Raw genomic sequence first — 14,886 nt, forward strand, 5'->3', positions numbered from 1 at the left:
TGCTGAGCATTTTTCATGTGCTTGTTTGCCACCTGTGTGTCTTGTTTGGTGAGACATCTGTTCACGTCTCTGACCCATTTTAAAATTCAGTTGTTTGTTTTATTGTTAAGTTTTAAGTGTTATTTGTATATTTGGGATACAAATCTTCTATCAGGTAAGTGTTTTACAAATATTTTCTCCCAGTCTGTGGCTTATCATTTCAGTTTCTTAACAGTGTTTTTCACTGAGCAGAAGTTTTTCATTTTAATGAAGTCCTATTTATCAATTTTTTCTTTCGTGGATTGTATTTTTGGCATCTAAAAAGTCATTGCCGAACTCAAAGTCACCTCGATTTTTCTGTTATTTTCTGTTAAGTTTCAGCTCTGCATTTTACTTTACGTCACTGATCCATTCTGAGTTAATTTTTATAAAAGGTGTAAGGTCAGTGTCTGTATTCATTTTTTTGAATGTGGATGTCCTGTTTTTCCAGTACCACTTGTTGAACAGACTATTCTTTGCTCCTTTGTCAAAGATCAGTTGACCATATTTGTGTGGGTCTATTTCTGAGCTCTGTATTCTGTTCCATTTAACCATTTGTCTGTTCTCTGGCCAATACCACACTATCTTGATTATAACAGCTTTACGATAAGTCTTAAAGTTGGGTGGTGTTAAGTTCTCCAAATGTGTTCTTTAATATTGTGTTGGCTATTCTAGGTATTTTGTTTTTCCATGTAAACTTTAGAAAGAGTTTGTCGATACCCACAAAATATCATGGGATTTTGATTGAGGTTGTATTGATCTATAGATCAAGTTGGGAACACTGACATGAAAACTGACATGAAAATATTGGACATGAATTATTTATTTAGATTTTCTTTTGTCTCTTATCAAAGTTTTATATTTTCCTAATATAGATATTGCGTGTACATATTTTGTTAGATTTATTCCTAAATCCTTTTCTTGGATGCTAATGTAAATGGTATTGTTTTTAACTTCAAATCTAAATTGTTTGTTGTTGGTGTATAGGAAAGCAGTGGACTTTTCTATCTTAACCTTGTGTGCTTGATATAATCACTTATAAACAGTTCCAATTTACTGTTAATTCCTTGAGATTTTCTACATAATCGTGTCATTTGCAAGCAAAGACAGTTTTTTCTTCCTTCTTAATCTGAATAATTTCCTTTCTTGTCTTATTGCTTTAGCTAGAATTTCCAGTATGATACTGAATGGGAGTGGTAAGAGAGGACATTTTTATCTCATACATGATTTTCAGGGGAGCACCTAGTTTCTCTCCATTAAGTATGGTGGTAGTTACAGGTTCTTTGTAGTTGTTCTTTATAAAGCTGACTGTCTGCTCTACTCCTATTTGCTGAGTTTTTTTTTTATTTTTAAATAATGGATTTAAAAAATCCACATCTGGATTTGGTCAAATCATTTTCTTGCATCTACTTATATAATCATATGAGCTTTCTTTTTTAGCCTGTGGATATGATGGATTACCTCACTTTTCAAGTACTTGAACCAGCTTTCCATCCCTGAAATAAATCCCACTTGGTCATGGTGTATACTTTTTTTATACTTTGTTGGATCCAATTAGCTAACATTTTATTTAAGAGTTTTACATTTATTTACATGAGTGATATCGGTCTGTAGTTTTCCTTTCTTGTATTATTTTTACCTGCTTTTGGTTTACCAGTAATGCTGGCCTCACCAGATAACTTCAGAGGTGTTCTCTCTGTTTCTGTTTTCTGGGAAGAGATTATAGAGAACTGGTATCCTTTTTCCCCATAAATATTTGATAGAACTCACCAGTGAACTCATCTGGGCCAAGTACTTTCTGTTTGAAAAATAATTGAATCAATTTCTGTAATACAGATCAGCCTAATCAGATTTATTTCTACATCTGTGAGTTTTATTAGATTGTGTTTTTTCAAAGTTGTGAACATATAGTTGTTCATAATTTTCCTTTATTGTCCTTCTACTGACCATAGGATCAGTAGTGATAGCCTGCCTCTCTCTCTCTCTCCTTCTCTCCTTTCTTTCTTTTGTTTAAAATAAATCCTCACCCAAGGATATGTTTACTGATATTTAGAGGGAGAGGAGAGAGAGAAACATCAATGTGAGAAACATCAGTTGGTTGCCTCCTGTACACGCCCTAACTGGGGATAGAACCCAAAACAGGTATGTACCCTGACCAGGAATGACGTGTAACCTTTTGGTGCACAGGACGACACTCCAACCAATCAGTCACCCAGCCAGGGCTCCCTCTCTCAGTTATTTATTTATTTATTCTTTCGTTTCCTGGTTAGTTGGGTAGAGGTTTATCAAATTTAATGGTCCTACCCTGGCTGGTGTAGCTCAGTGGATTGAGCACGGGCTGCGAACCAAAGTGTCGCAGGTTCAATTCCCAGTCAGAGTACATGCCTGGGTTGCAGGCCATGACCCCCAGCAACCGCACATTGATGTTTCTCTCTCTCTTTCTCCCTCCCTTCCCTCTCTACAAATAAATAAATAAAATCTTTTAAAAAATTCAATGGACTTTAAAAAAAATTAATGGTCCTTTCAAAGAAGCAGTATTTGCCTTCACTGGTTTTCTCTATATTTTTCCTATTTTAAATTTCACTGATTTCTGCTCTAATTTTTATTATATCTTTTTCTGCTCGTTTTAGGTTTATATTGCTCTTCTTTTTCTGGTTTTCGAAGGTGGAAACTTAGATTATTTATTTTAATTTCCCCCAAGCTTTACTGAGATATAATAGGCTTACCATTGGGTAAGTTTAAGGTACACAATGTAAAAAAAAAAAAAATACATATATATATATATATATATATATATATATATATATGGCAAGTGAGTACCACAATAAAGTTAATTAACACATCTGTCACTTCACACAATTACCTTTATTTTTAATCCTCACCTGAGGACATGCTTATTAATTTCAGAGAGAGAGGGGAAGGGGGGAAGAGACAGAGGGAGAGAAACATCGATCGGCTGCCTCTCGTGCCTAGGCCTATGTGCTGACTGGGAACTAAAACCATGACCTTTCAGTTTCTGGGGTGATGCTCCACCCACTGAGCCACACCAGCCAGGGCCAGTTACCTTTATTTTTGTGTGTGTCAAGAACATTTAATATTTACTCTATTAGGAAATTTCAAGTGTACAATACAGTATTGTTAACTATAGTCACATTATACATTGGATTCCCAGAACTTTTTCATCTTACAACTGAAAATTTGTGACCTTTGACCAACATCTCCTCCTCTCCCCGACTCCTTGGGCCCTGCCAACCACCAGTCTATGTTGTTACTATGAGTTTGGTGTTTTTAGATTCCACACATAAAATGAGATCATACAGTATTTGTCTTTTTCTGTCTGAATTATTTAACACAATGTCCTTAAGGTTTGTTCATCCATGTTGTCACAGGTGACTGTATTTTCTTTTTTTAATGGCTGAATAATATTCTCTGTGTGAGCATGCGTGTGTGTATACCACACTTTCTTTATCCATGTATCTGTCAATGGACACCTAGGCTGTTTCCAAATCTTTACTACTGTGAACAGCACTGCAAAGCAATAAAAATGGAAGTACAGGATTCTCCATACTGTTTTCCATAGTGGCTGTGCCAATTTACATTCCTACCAATAGTGCAAAAGGGTCCTTTCTCCTTTACATCCTTGTTATCTCATCTTTTTGATAATAGCCATCCTAACATGTGAGGTGATAAATTATTGATTTAAAATTTCCTTCTTTTTTTTGTTTTAAAAAGATTTTACTTCTTATTTTGGGAGGGAGAGAAACATCAATCAGTTACCTCTCAAATGCTCCCAACTGGGGACCTAGCAACCTGGGCATTTATCCTGACTGGGAATTGAACTAGCAACCTTTCGCTTCACAGGCTGGTGCTCAATCCACTGAGCCACACCAGCCAGGGCTCCTTCTTTTCTAACATGAATTTGATGTTGTAAATTTCCCTCCAAGCACCATTTTCTCTGCATCCCACACATTTTGATCAGTTCAATTTTAACTCATTTAGCACAAAATATCTAAAAATGTCTCTGGAGACTTTTTTGACTCTGTATTACTTAGAAGTGTGTTGTTTGATCTCCATGTATTTTGGGGGTTTTCCAGTTATCTTTCTGTTATTGATTTCTAGTTTAATTCCACTGTGGTTTGAGAGCATGCTTTATATGATTTCTATTCTTGTAAATTTACTGAGGTGTGTCTTATGGTTGAGAATGTAATCTATCTTGGTGAACATTTCATGTGAGCTTGAGAAGAATGTGTATTCTGTTGTTGTTTGATGAAGTATTTTATAAATATTAATTAGATCCAGTCAATTGATGGTGCTATTCAAGTATATTCTTACTGGTTTTCTGCCTGCTGTAGTTTGTCAGTTACTGTAAGGGGGTGCTGAATTCTCCAGCTATGATAGATTTTTCCATTTCTCCTTGAAGTTCTATTAGTTTTTGCCTCACATATTTTGATGCTCTGTTGTGAGATGAACACACATTAAGGATTAGTATATCTTCTTGTATAACTGACCTATTGATTTTATAGAGAGGAAGGGAGGGAAGAGTTGGGGAGAGAGAGGAAGAGATTGATTTGTTGTTTCAATTATTTATGCATTCATTGGTTGATTCTTGCATGTGTCCTGACCAGGGATTGAACTCACAATCTTGGCATATCGGGATGACACTCTAACCAACTGAGCTACCCAGCCAGCACCATGAGTATATATATCACATTTTCTTTATCCATTAATCTGTTGATGAACATGAGTTATTTCCAACTTTTGGTTACTGTGAATAGTACTGCTATGAACACTGGTGTACAAGTAGCTGTTGGAGGCCATGTTTTCAATTCTTTTGGGGCTATAGCTAGCTCATTTTAATTTATTCTTGAGTGAACTTTGGTAGTTTGTATCTTTCAAGTCCATTTCATTTCTGTTATTGAATTTATTGGCATATAATTGTTCACAATATTCCCTTATCACCTTATTTAAAGTCTTTAAAATTTGTTGTGTTGTCATCTTCCTCAATCTTGATATTGGTAATTTTTGTCATCTTTTTTTCTTGATCATCTGGACAGATTTCAATTTTATTTTTCTTTCCAAAGAAACAGCTTTTGGTTTCATTGACTTTCTCTACAGTTTTTCTATATTCTCAGAGCATTGATTTATGCTCTGATCTTTATTTCCTTTCTTTTGCTTACTTTGGGTATCATTTGTTCTTCTTCCTCTTTTTTTTTGGTTTCTTAAGGTAGAAGCATAGATTACTAATTTGAAACCTTTCTTCTTTTCAAATCTAGGCATTTAGTGCTAAATATTGCTTCTAAGCAAGTTTTAGCTGCATTACACAAACTTTGATATGTTGTGCTTTCATTTTTATTGTTGAAAACATTTTCTAATTTTCTTGTGGTTTTTCTTCCATTGTCCAGTGAGTTGTATGGAAGTATGTGATTTAATTTCCAAAATTTTGGTGGATTTTCCAGGTAACTTTTATGATTGATTTATAATTGTGATTTTCTAAAAAAGATTTTTATTTCACCTTTGTTTTTGAAAGATATTTTCACTGATATAGAATTCTAGGTTGACATTTTTTTAATAAAGTATTCTTTTCCCCCCACTATCTTCTGGCTTACACAGCTTCCAAGAGATACATTGATCTGTTGCCTCTTGCACGCCTCCAACCGGGGACCTGGCCTACAACCCGGGCATGTGCTCTGACTGGGAGTCAAACCTGCAACCTTTCAGTTTGCAGGCTGTCCCCCAATCCACTGAGCCACACCAGCCAGGGCTTATCCTTGTCATTTGTCCTTTGTATATAATGTGTCTTTTATTTCCTCTAGTTGCTTTTAAGTGAGAGTTTTGTTTTTTTTTTTTATCACTGGTTTTAAGCAATTTGTTTATGATGTGCCTTGGTATAGTGCCTGCCCCCCCCCCCCCCCCCCCCCCCCCCCCACCATATCTGGTGCTTGAGATTGAGCATCTTGATCTGCAGTCATCCTTACCATCCTACTCGGAATCTGACACTCCATGCCAGGCCACTGCCACCACCACTCCCTGCATAGATGCCTATTATCGAATTTGTTGAGGTTTACCAATAAGATTGGTAAAAAATCTTATCCCAGGGTAATTTTAATTTGTATTTCTCAAGTGAAGCCAAGCATTTTAATTGTTTATGTCATCTATATCCTTTTTTTCTATAAACTGCCTAATTATAGCTTTTGTTCAATTTTTGTACTATTTTATTGATCATTTCTATATTGCTCCATCTGTATATTTTACCTTTTTTAAAATGAGCATGCATTTTTTGGGCAGTAAGATACCATATAAAGTTACTTTATAAAAAAAATGCTTTGAGCTCTGGCTGGTGTGGCTCAGTGGACTGAGTGCTGGCCTATGAACCAGAAGGTCACCACTTTGATTCCCAGTAGTGGCACATGCCTGGGTTGTGGGCCAGGTCCCCTGCTGGGGGCATGAGGAAGGCAAATGATTGATGTTTCTGTCCCTCTCTTTCTCCTTCCCTTCCCCTCTCTATAAAAATAAATAAAAATCTAAAAAACATTTTTAAATACTTTTAAAAATACATATTATTACCTGGTATCAGAAAAACATTTACAGTTCATGGTAGCTAGTATTTTATTATAACTTCTCAGGGGTTTATTTTCATTTTTCTTTGTGGTGAAACCTCCATAGTTAACTGGGAGTATGTGAGTTTGAAAGCCTGAGAGTCACATTGGCTGCCTATCTTTTGACCAGGGCCTTGGGAAAAGCACCAACTGTCCTATCTGTAGAGAGAGTTGCAGCTCCGTCGTAGTCATCACTTTACCGAATCTCCCAATGGCCGTGGGAGGCTGATAGGTCATTGACAGTGATCCCCATGTTATAGCTTTTGAAACTGAGGTTTGGAAAGGTAAAGTGATTTTATCATATGGATGCTTAGATTTAGAAGTTTCCTTAAAAACGATCTCGTTCTGTGTATTCAGTCAGGGTCTTATAATCATTAAATAGGGCAAAACTCTGGACTGAACCCAAGTGCTCATTCTCAATGCGGCAATCAAAGTGAGGATCCCTATCAGTCTAAGAGGTTAAGGGAGGGTGATCAGCTTCCCTTCTTTAGGAGACTGCAGGCCAAGCCCATGACAGGGCCATGATATGGCTGGCACAGTGGGGGGTGCCAAAGGCTAGGATCTATCTGTGCTCACCTTTGGCAGCAGTCAGCATGGTGGAGGCCAGTTCACACTGCTGTGATTCCAAGTGTCCAAGTGTGAACCAGCGAGGGTAACGGCTGGGCACCACAGACACCACATGATGAGGGTGGGAAGTGTCGCCTGGAGAAACTGAGTTTTCCAGAACAGGTAACCTAGAAGATCCAGGGAGAGTCATTAGCCACCATTCAGATCCTTGCCATGCTGAGCCGTCTTAGAAAAGCTTGTTTTTGCAGGGAAATAAATGAGCAGGAAAGGGTTAACTAAAAACTTGTGAAGATTTTAAAATCTGGGGTACTGTACTTTATACGAGGTGAGTGCTGGGGTACTTGTAGAACTCAAGCTGAACAGTCACTACAAATGTACCTGAAAGGCAGTTCAAGAGCCATAAGAATATTTTTTTTAAGTATAAGGAATATATGCCAAAGAATCCCGAGCAGCTCTTTTCTGATTGAGGTGAGAAGCTCCCTCAACCTTATGGTCTAACTAAAAATTCTTCTGTACGGTCTGCTGCATCCTTGAGGTCCACCTGCTTAAACCAAGGATCCTATTCTAGTTTGGGAACAAGATGCCCACAGCTCATTGTTCTCACGTCTTGGTATATAAAGACTTATTTCTGTCTCCCCCATGTATCTGGTGACTGTTCCTGGGAGCCATGACTCAGCTGAGCTATGGAAGGGCTCAAACCCCTTCTCAGGCTGTCTAACTGGCCCAAGAACAGAAATACTCAGGTCATGGGTGCTCCATATCTACTAAAAACTGAGGAGCTTCCTCAGATGACCCACCAAGAGTAGTCAGGGAGCCAAGTGGGTCACCAGCAATGCAACCCAGATAGAAATTCTAGATCAGATGAAAATGTCTAAGCCATTTTAGGGCAGGCTTGGTGGCAGGTCCAATGGAATAGACAAAGAAGGAATGTGATACAAGTGAGATAAAGAAAAAGAGCATCAAAGACTTCTGCTTTGACGGAGGCAACTGGGCTGGGAAAGGGCTACCCACCTCATGGCACGTAAGGCTAATTTGTAAGACAGGTCTGGATCATGAGGCAGCAGAGCTGAGAACAAATACTTGGCAAAGGTATGCATGGGAACACTCTCTCGGTGAATGACTTCTCCCAGACCACTGAAGGGACCTCCTGTAGGAAGATAAGCCAGCCAGCTATTTATCTGTATGCTTCTATTTGCCAGCCTAGACTTGAGCCCTAGGATCCCACACGTTTGCTAGCCATGGGAACCTTCAGCACACTTTAATGCCAAAAATGTTTCTGTACCCATGCTCTATTATTGCAGAAGGTCCCCCAGAGTCATAGGTTAAAGACACTGTGACAATAGCCCCTTCTCTACTTACCTTCCAGTAGTAAGATGCACTGTTTCTGCAGTGTTTGCACTAGTGTATCGTCCAGCTGCAGCTCCTGGAGTCGACTCAGGAGCTGTTCCTCATTACGGCACACCTTGTCCTGTGCGTAGAGGCCTTCAGGCATCACCCTCTGTTGACCCATACCCATCAGAGCAACTTCCAAGGCCAGTGATAGGTAGGACTCACCGCTGTTTGGGTAGCCTGCTGCCATAGGTACATGCTGGTACACAGGGGGTCTGCTTTCATTCATATCTGAGGGCAACAGGTCACCAGATTCCTTAAGTCAGGCCCCATGGATTCATCTGCTTGTCTCTCCCTTCCACTTTGTCATTCAGCTTGGTCAACAGTTGTAACAGGGAAGCTGAGTCAGAATCCCATAGCAGTAAGAAAAATATACTGAACAAAGTTTACACAGAGCCACAAAGACTCCCAGCTCCTTCCTAATATATGGCTGGGCCAGTTGAAGATGGGGAAGTATAAACATCTTATACCAATCTTTTGATAGCATATTATGTAATACCATAATTACTTGTTTTTGTGTCTGTCTCTTTCACTAGAGTGTGAGCATCTTAAAGGCAAGAGACTTATTTTCTAGATATTTCCAGGGCCTGGTGTATGGAAGGAGTTAAGTATATGTCTGTGGTAAATAAATCCCAAGTACAACCTCAGGCTTTGCAGATGCATCACCTTGCAGATGAAATAGACCAAAGATGATGATACCCTTTTAAGGGATAAGAAGGAAGGTAACGGCAGCCCTAGCTTGGATTGGGGCCGTCCCTTGTATCTCTACCAAGATAAATCTGACTCCACCCAGCTAAACTATTACTTCTATAACACAACTTCTTTGTTATTATTACTTTATATGGTCCACCTCTGGGTTCAAAGTTTCAGGAAAAAAAAGCACAGGTTTAAAAGTCAAAGTTTTGGTTTCTTTCCTTTTCCCTTTCATTCACCTGGTAAGTATTTATGGAAGACTATTAATGGGAAGTATTACACTAAGTGCTGGGATCACAAAGATAAGTCAGTCATAATTTCTACTTTCAAGGTACTGACAGCCTAATAAGAGATACTCACTTGTAAACAAAGTGAAATGCAGTGTGCTAAATACTATAATAGGTGTATATATACAATATAGTAATGGCATAAATGAGAGAAGAATCAATTCTGTCTCTAGTCCTTGCTACTTTGAGACTCTCTTGAGTTACTTCCCTTCTATTTCTCATTTATAAAATTGGTACAAAACCATCATGGGAAAGAAAGGAAACATGAAATTATACAATTGCAAGGGATACACACACTCTTGATAGAAGCAAGGTTTTCCCCACCAGAGTGCTCCAAGAATTTGGCCTGACTCCTGAAGTATCTCTACTCCTTGCTTCCCTTCGATCATACTCCTCAGGGATTCATGGGAAGTGAGAGGAGCAAAAGAAGGTGGCAAGGTAAAATGTGAGAGTAGGAGACAGCTAGTTCACAGGGTGGGAAAGAAAGGTAAGAAAGAAGGACTAAGGAAACCAGGTATAGTTTCGATGAGAAAAAAAAGCTACAGGAGGGGCAGAATACATGCAGCAGGAAGGAGAGTGTTATGGACAATTCCGGCTTGCCTTCAGGCTGACCCCCATACCTGACACTTCCAGGTAACTATCATCATTCAGGCGACAGGCCTCAGTTAAAGTAAGAAATAGGCAGCCAATAGGATCCAGGGGGTGGCCCACCCAGCCTTCCAGGTTTGTGATGGTTGTGGTTCCTCTTTGCAACAGTTCTGGAAACAAGCAGGTCAAAGTTTTAGAGAGTGATGTAGACACATGGCTCTCTGTCCCTGCCTGAGTCTCCTCATAGTCTCTATCAGGACTCGGCCCTGAGACTCAGAGAAAGCTTCCCTCATTGTCTTGCCTTGGGTTGATAGGACTGGCCATAGGCTTATCAGCCAGCCACAAGGACTTGTCGTCTACATTTAGGTTATCTGCTGGCACAACATAAGTAGCTACAGCTTTACAGTTTTAAAAGGGTCTTCTCATGTCAGGTGTTAGTGGGCCTTCCAACAATCCTCTGAGGGAGGCATGCTGGCATTATTATTCCCATTTTACAGACAAAGATTCACAGAGGTAAAATGAGGCATTCCACATAACAGGTAGAATGATCTGGAATCCACTAGACTCTGCCACACCATCAAACTTAGTGAAAATTAAGTAATACACCTTGCAGTCCCTGAGGATCCTCACCAGCCATAGCCTAAGGAGTTAAGATGGCTCCTAAGAGCCTAAGAGTTAATGTGGGTCCTAGTCATTATACCTTTCTTCTGATGCTTGTAGATTTCCAGCTGCCGTTGTTGCTGCAACCTCAGAGTATTGATAATGGCCACTGCGAGTCTGAGGGCTTCTTTTGGATAACCATGGGAACGCAGGGCATCAACCCGAGCACAGGCTGTAGGCACATGTTCTACCAGAAGAAAATATTTTGGCTGAGTTATCTTTTCAAATGAGGAAGATTCATGCTTGAGGAAGAGGGTTTGTGCCCTGTTCAGTTCCTCAAATTCAACCTGACATCTATGGTGTACCAGAAACTAGATTCCATCTTTTAAGGATAGAAAGTTGAGTAAGTCACAAGCATTACCTTTAAAGAGCTGCCTTGAAGCCTCAGGATGTAGTGTAGAAAGGGACACACAACTAGGATAATGAAATGTACCTCTTTGTGAACAATGTACTATTAGAACCCAGTGGAGATAGCAACTAACTGCTGAAAGGGAGAGGCCTCATTCATTTATTAATCCTACATTTTCTGAGAACCTATCATATTCCAGGTAGTATATGGGCAAACAAAGTACAAACACAAATAAGAAAGGTCAGTTCCTTCAAAAAGCTTAAAAATGTTACATAAACAGACCATATAAAACAGTAAAAAAGAAATGACATAATAGAAATATATACAGAGAGAAAATAATATTTGAGCTGCACTTTTTGGACAAGATTTTAAATAGGTAGACAAACAGGGAAAGGCATTCCTGGCAAAGGGAATATATAAGCAAAGGCATACAAGTAAAAGTATAAAAAGTATTCTACATAGCATCTTCAGAGTATGACAAATAGTTCTGTGTAGGGAGTTGGCTATATGGCTAGAATAGCCTAGAAAGGGAGAATCTAGAATATAAAGAGCTTCAAATGCCATACTAAGGAGTTTGGGTTTACCTTAGGGATAATGGAGGACTACAAAAGGCTGTAACAGGCAAGTGATTATAATGAGATTTATGGTTTATTTCATAATTTCTTTTAGATGCGGTGTAGGTAAACATGGTACTTGCCTCCTATAATCACACAAAATTACAACTAACCTACAGAACAACCACCATTCAGAAGCACCTAAAATTTAGCTGAATGAAAGACTAACAACTAGAAAACTAAAGAAAAAGCCACATGAGACTGGTAGGAAGGGTGGAGATGTAGAGCAGACTGGTCTCACATCCAAGTGTGGCAGATAAAAATCAGGAGGTATATCTTGGTTGCAGAGGTCTCTCCTGAGGAGCACAGGATTTCAGGCCCAAACCAGCTCCTCCCAGCCCTGAAACCCTCCTCCCAGGGTTTCAGTGCTGGGAAAAAAAAAGTCCCCATAACTTCTGGCTGTAAAAATCAGCAGGGAATGAAGCTGCATGAGATGGAAGCTACTGGATCCCAGGCAGTTCCTCTTAAAGGGCCCATGAGTAGACTAATTTGGACTCACTCCCTCTGAGCTCCAGTGTGTAGATAGCAGCTTGAAAGGAACCAGAGACACAGGGGGAGAAAATGAATTGTCTGGCATCAGGGCAAGAGCTAGGAGGCAGCCTTCTCCTAGAGAGAAGTGCTGGCAGTGGCCACTGTTCCTTTTCTGAGACCTCTCCCCTGAGAGCTGGCAGGTGGGTGACATACCTGAGACTCCATCAATCTGGCTCACATTGTTTGCCCTACCCTGGTGGTTCCCTGAGACCCTGTCACATCCAATTTATGGATTTTTTGCCCACCTCAGCTTCCTCCAATAGCTTTTCCATGCAAATGGAAAAACCTCCCAAAAGGGCCCCTGAGCCAGCACACCCAGTAGACGGCTTCAGACCACATTGAGGCACCACCTAACCACCTCTACAAGTGACATACTCAAGGGGTGGACTCTGCAGCAACCAGAGTCCTGCTGAAGTAAGTCCAGCTCTGTGGGGTGGGTCCCAGCGCAGATCACCCTCCACAGCTGTTGAAGGTCAGTGTTCAGAGCCAGTCCTTGCAGCTGATCAGCCTCAGGGTAAATGCCTCCCATTGATGTGCTAACAGCAATCAAGGGTCAACTTAAAGAGGATGGTGTACACAGCCCAAATAGGGGGGCACACCTGGAGTGCACAGCTTGAGTGAATGAGGAGGCTCTGTCACTGGACCCTACAGGATACCTTCTGTATTAGGCCACACTACCAAATCCAGGAAGTGTAGCAACTCTACCTGATACATAGAAACAAACACAGGGAGGCTGCCAAAATGAGGAGACAAAGAAGCATGTCTTAAATGAAAGAACAGAACAAAGCTCCAGAAAAAGAACTAATCAAAATGGAGATAAGCAATCTAACAGATGCAGAGTTCAAAACACTAGTTATAAGGGTACTCAAGGAACTTAGCGAGGACCTCAACAGCATAAAAGAGATCCAGCCAGAAATGAAGAATACACTAATTGAAAAAAGGACAATTTACAGGGAAACAACAGTAGAGTGGATGAAGCTGAGAATCAAATCAATGATTTGGAACATAAGGAAGCAAAAACAACCAATCAGAACAGAAAAAAAATGAGGATAGTGTAAGGAGCCTCTGGGACAACTTCAAGTATTCCAAAATCCACATCATGGTGATGCCTGAAGAAGAGAGAGAGCAAGAAATTGGCAATCTATTTGAAAAAATAATGTCAGAAAACTTCCTTAACCTGGTGAAGGAAACAGACATACAAGTCCAGGAAGTGTAGAGTCCCAAATGACATGAACCCAAAGAGGCCCACATCAAGACACATCATAATTAAAATGTAAAAATTAAAAATAAAGAGAGAATTTTAAAAGCAGAAAGAGAAAAAACAGGTAGTTACTTACAAGGGAGCTCCTATAAGACTCAGCTGATTTCTGAACATAGACATTGCAGGCCGGAAGGGACTGGCAAGAAGTATTCAAAGTGATGAAAAGCAAGGACCTACAACCAAGATTACTCTACCCAGAAAAGCTATCATTTAGAATCAAAGGACAGATAAAGAGCTTCCCAGACAAGAAAAAGCTAAAGGATTTCATCACCACCAAACCAGTATTATATGAAATGTTAAAGGGACTTATTGAAGGAAAAAAACAGATCAAATATATAAATAATAAAATGGAAATGAATGTGTATCTATTAATAATTGAATATAGAAAAAAACAAAATAGATGAACAAGCAAAACAAACTCACAGATACAGAGAAAATTTTGATGGTTGTCAGATGGAATGGGGTTTGGGGGATTGGTGAAAAAGGTGAAGGGATTAAGAAGTACAGATGGATTGCTGCAGAATAGTCATGGGGATGTAAAGTACAGCATGGGGATGTATGGTGTCAATGAATGTGAGATTTATGAGGATGATCACTTAGTAGGTTATGTAATGTCTAATCACCGGGGTGTACACCTGAAACTAACATAATAATGTATGTCAACTGCAATTTAAAATAAAACTTTAAAAATTATAGAAATAACTGCAGAAAATTAGAAAACAGATAAGCAAAATATAAAATAAACATGAGAAATAAGGATTATTCTTTAAAAAGCTTTTATTTATTTATTCTTAGAGAGAAGGGAAAGGAGGAAGAAAGAGTGAGAAAAACATCGATCAGCTGCCTCTTGCACATGCCCCAAATGGGGACTGGTCTGCAACCCAGGCATGTGCCCTACCTGTGACCTTATGCTCTGTGGGATGACACCCAACTGAGCCACACCTGTTAGGGCCAGAAATAAGCATTTCCACTTTTATCTATATATATCCAGATTTTTCTATTCAATTTTAATTATAATGGGATGATATTATAATTATTTTTAAAAATATTTTTATATACTCTTTATTATATTTTTCTCTTTTTTTAGATTTTATTTATTTATTTCTAGAGAGGGAAGGGAGGGAGAAAGAGAGAGAGAAACATCAATGTGCGGTTGCTGGGGGCCGTGGCCTGCAACCCAGGCATGTGCCCTGACTGGGAATTGAACCTGTGATGCTTTGGTTCCCAGCCTGTGCTCAATCCACTGAGCTACGCTAGCCACGGGTATTTTTTTATAACTGGTTTTCCCACTTCACACAGTGTAAATATTTTTCCATGTCATTAAATGTACTTC

The 14,886-nt window shown here is 39.4% G+C and overlaps 1 protein-coding gene across 1 annotated transcript in view; it reads right to left on the reverse strand.

Annotated features, from left to right (window-relative positions):
* ZSWIM5 (zinc finger SWIM-type containing 5) overlaps window positions 1-14,886 on the reverse strand; it is a 120,638-nt gene that overhangs the window by 7,272 nt on the left and 98,480 nt on the right. The window contains exons 7-11 of the mRNA XM_028513486.2: window positions 10,839-10,985; window positions 10,171-10,308; window positions 8,541-8,801; window positions 8,193-8,328; window positions 7,191-7,348 (exon numbers count right to left, since the gene is read on the reverse strand). Of these exons, the coding sequence (XP_028369287.1) occupies window positions 7,191-7,348; window positions 8,193-8,328; window positions 8,541-8,801; window positions 10,171-10,308; window positions 10,839-10,985 (840 nt within the window). The remainder of the gene's footprint in view (window positions 1-7,190; window positions 7,349-8,192; window positions 8,329-8,540; window positions 8,802-10,170; window positions 10,309-10,838; window positions 10,986-14,886) is intronic.

Source organism: Phyllostomus discolor, chromosome 5 (genome assembly GCF_004126475.2).
Source record: "Phyllostomus discolor isolate MPI-MPIP mPhyDis1 chromosome 5, mPhyDis1.pri.v3, whole genome shotgun sequence".
Lineage (NCBI taxonomy): Eukaryota > Metazoa > Chordata > Mammalia > Chiroptera > Phyllostomidae > Phyllostomus > Phyllostomus discolor.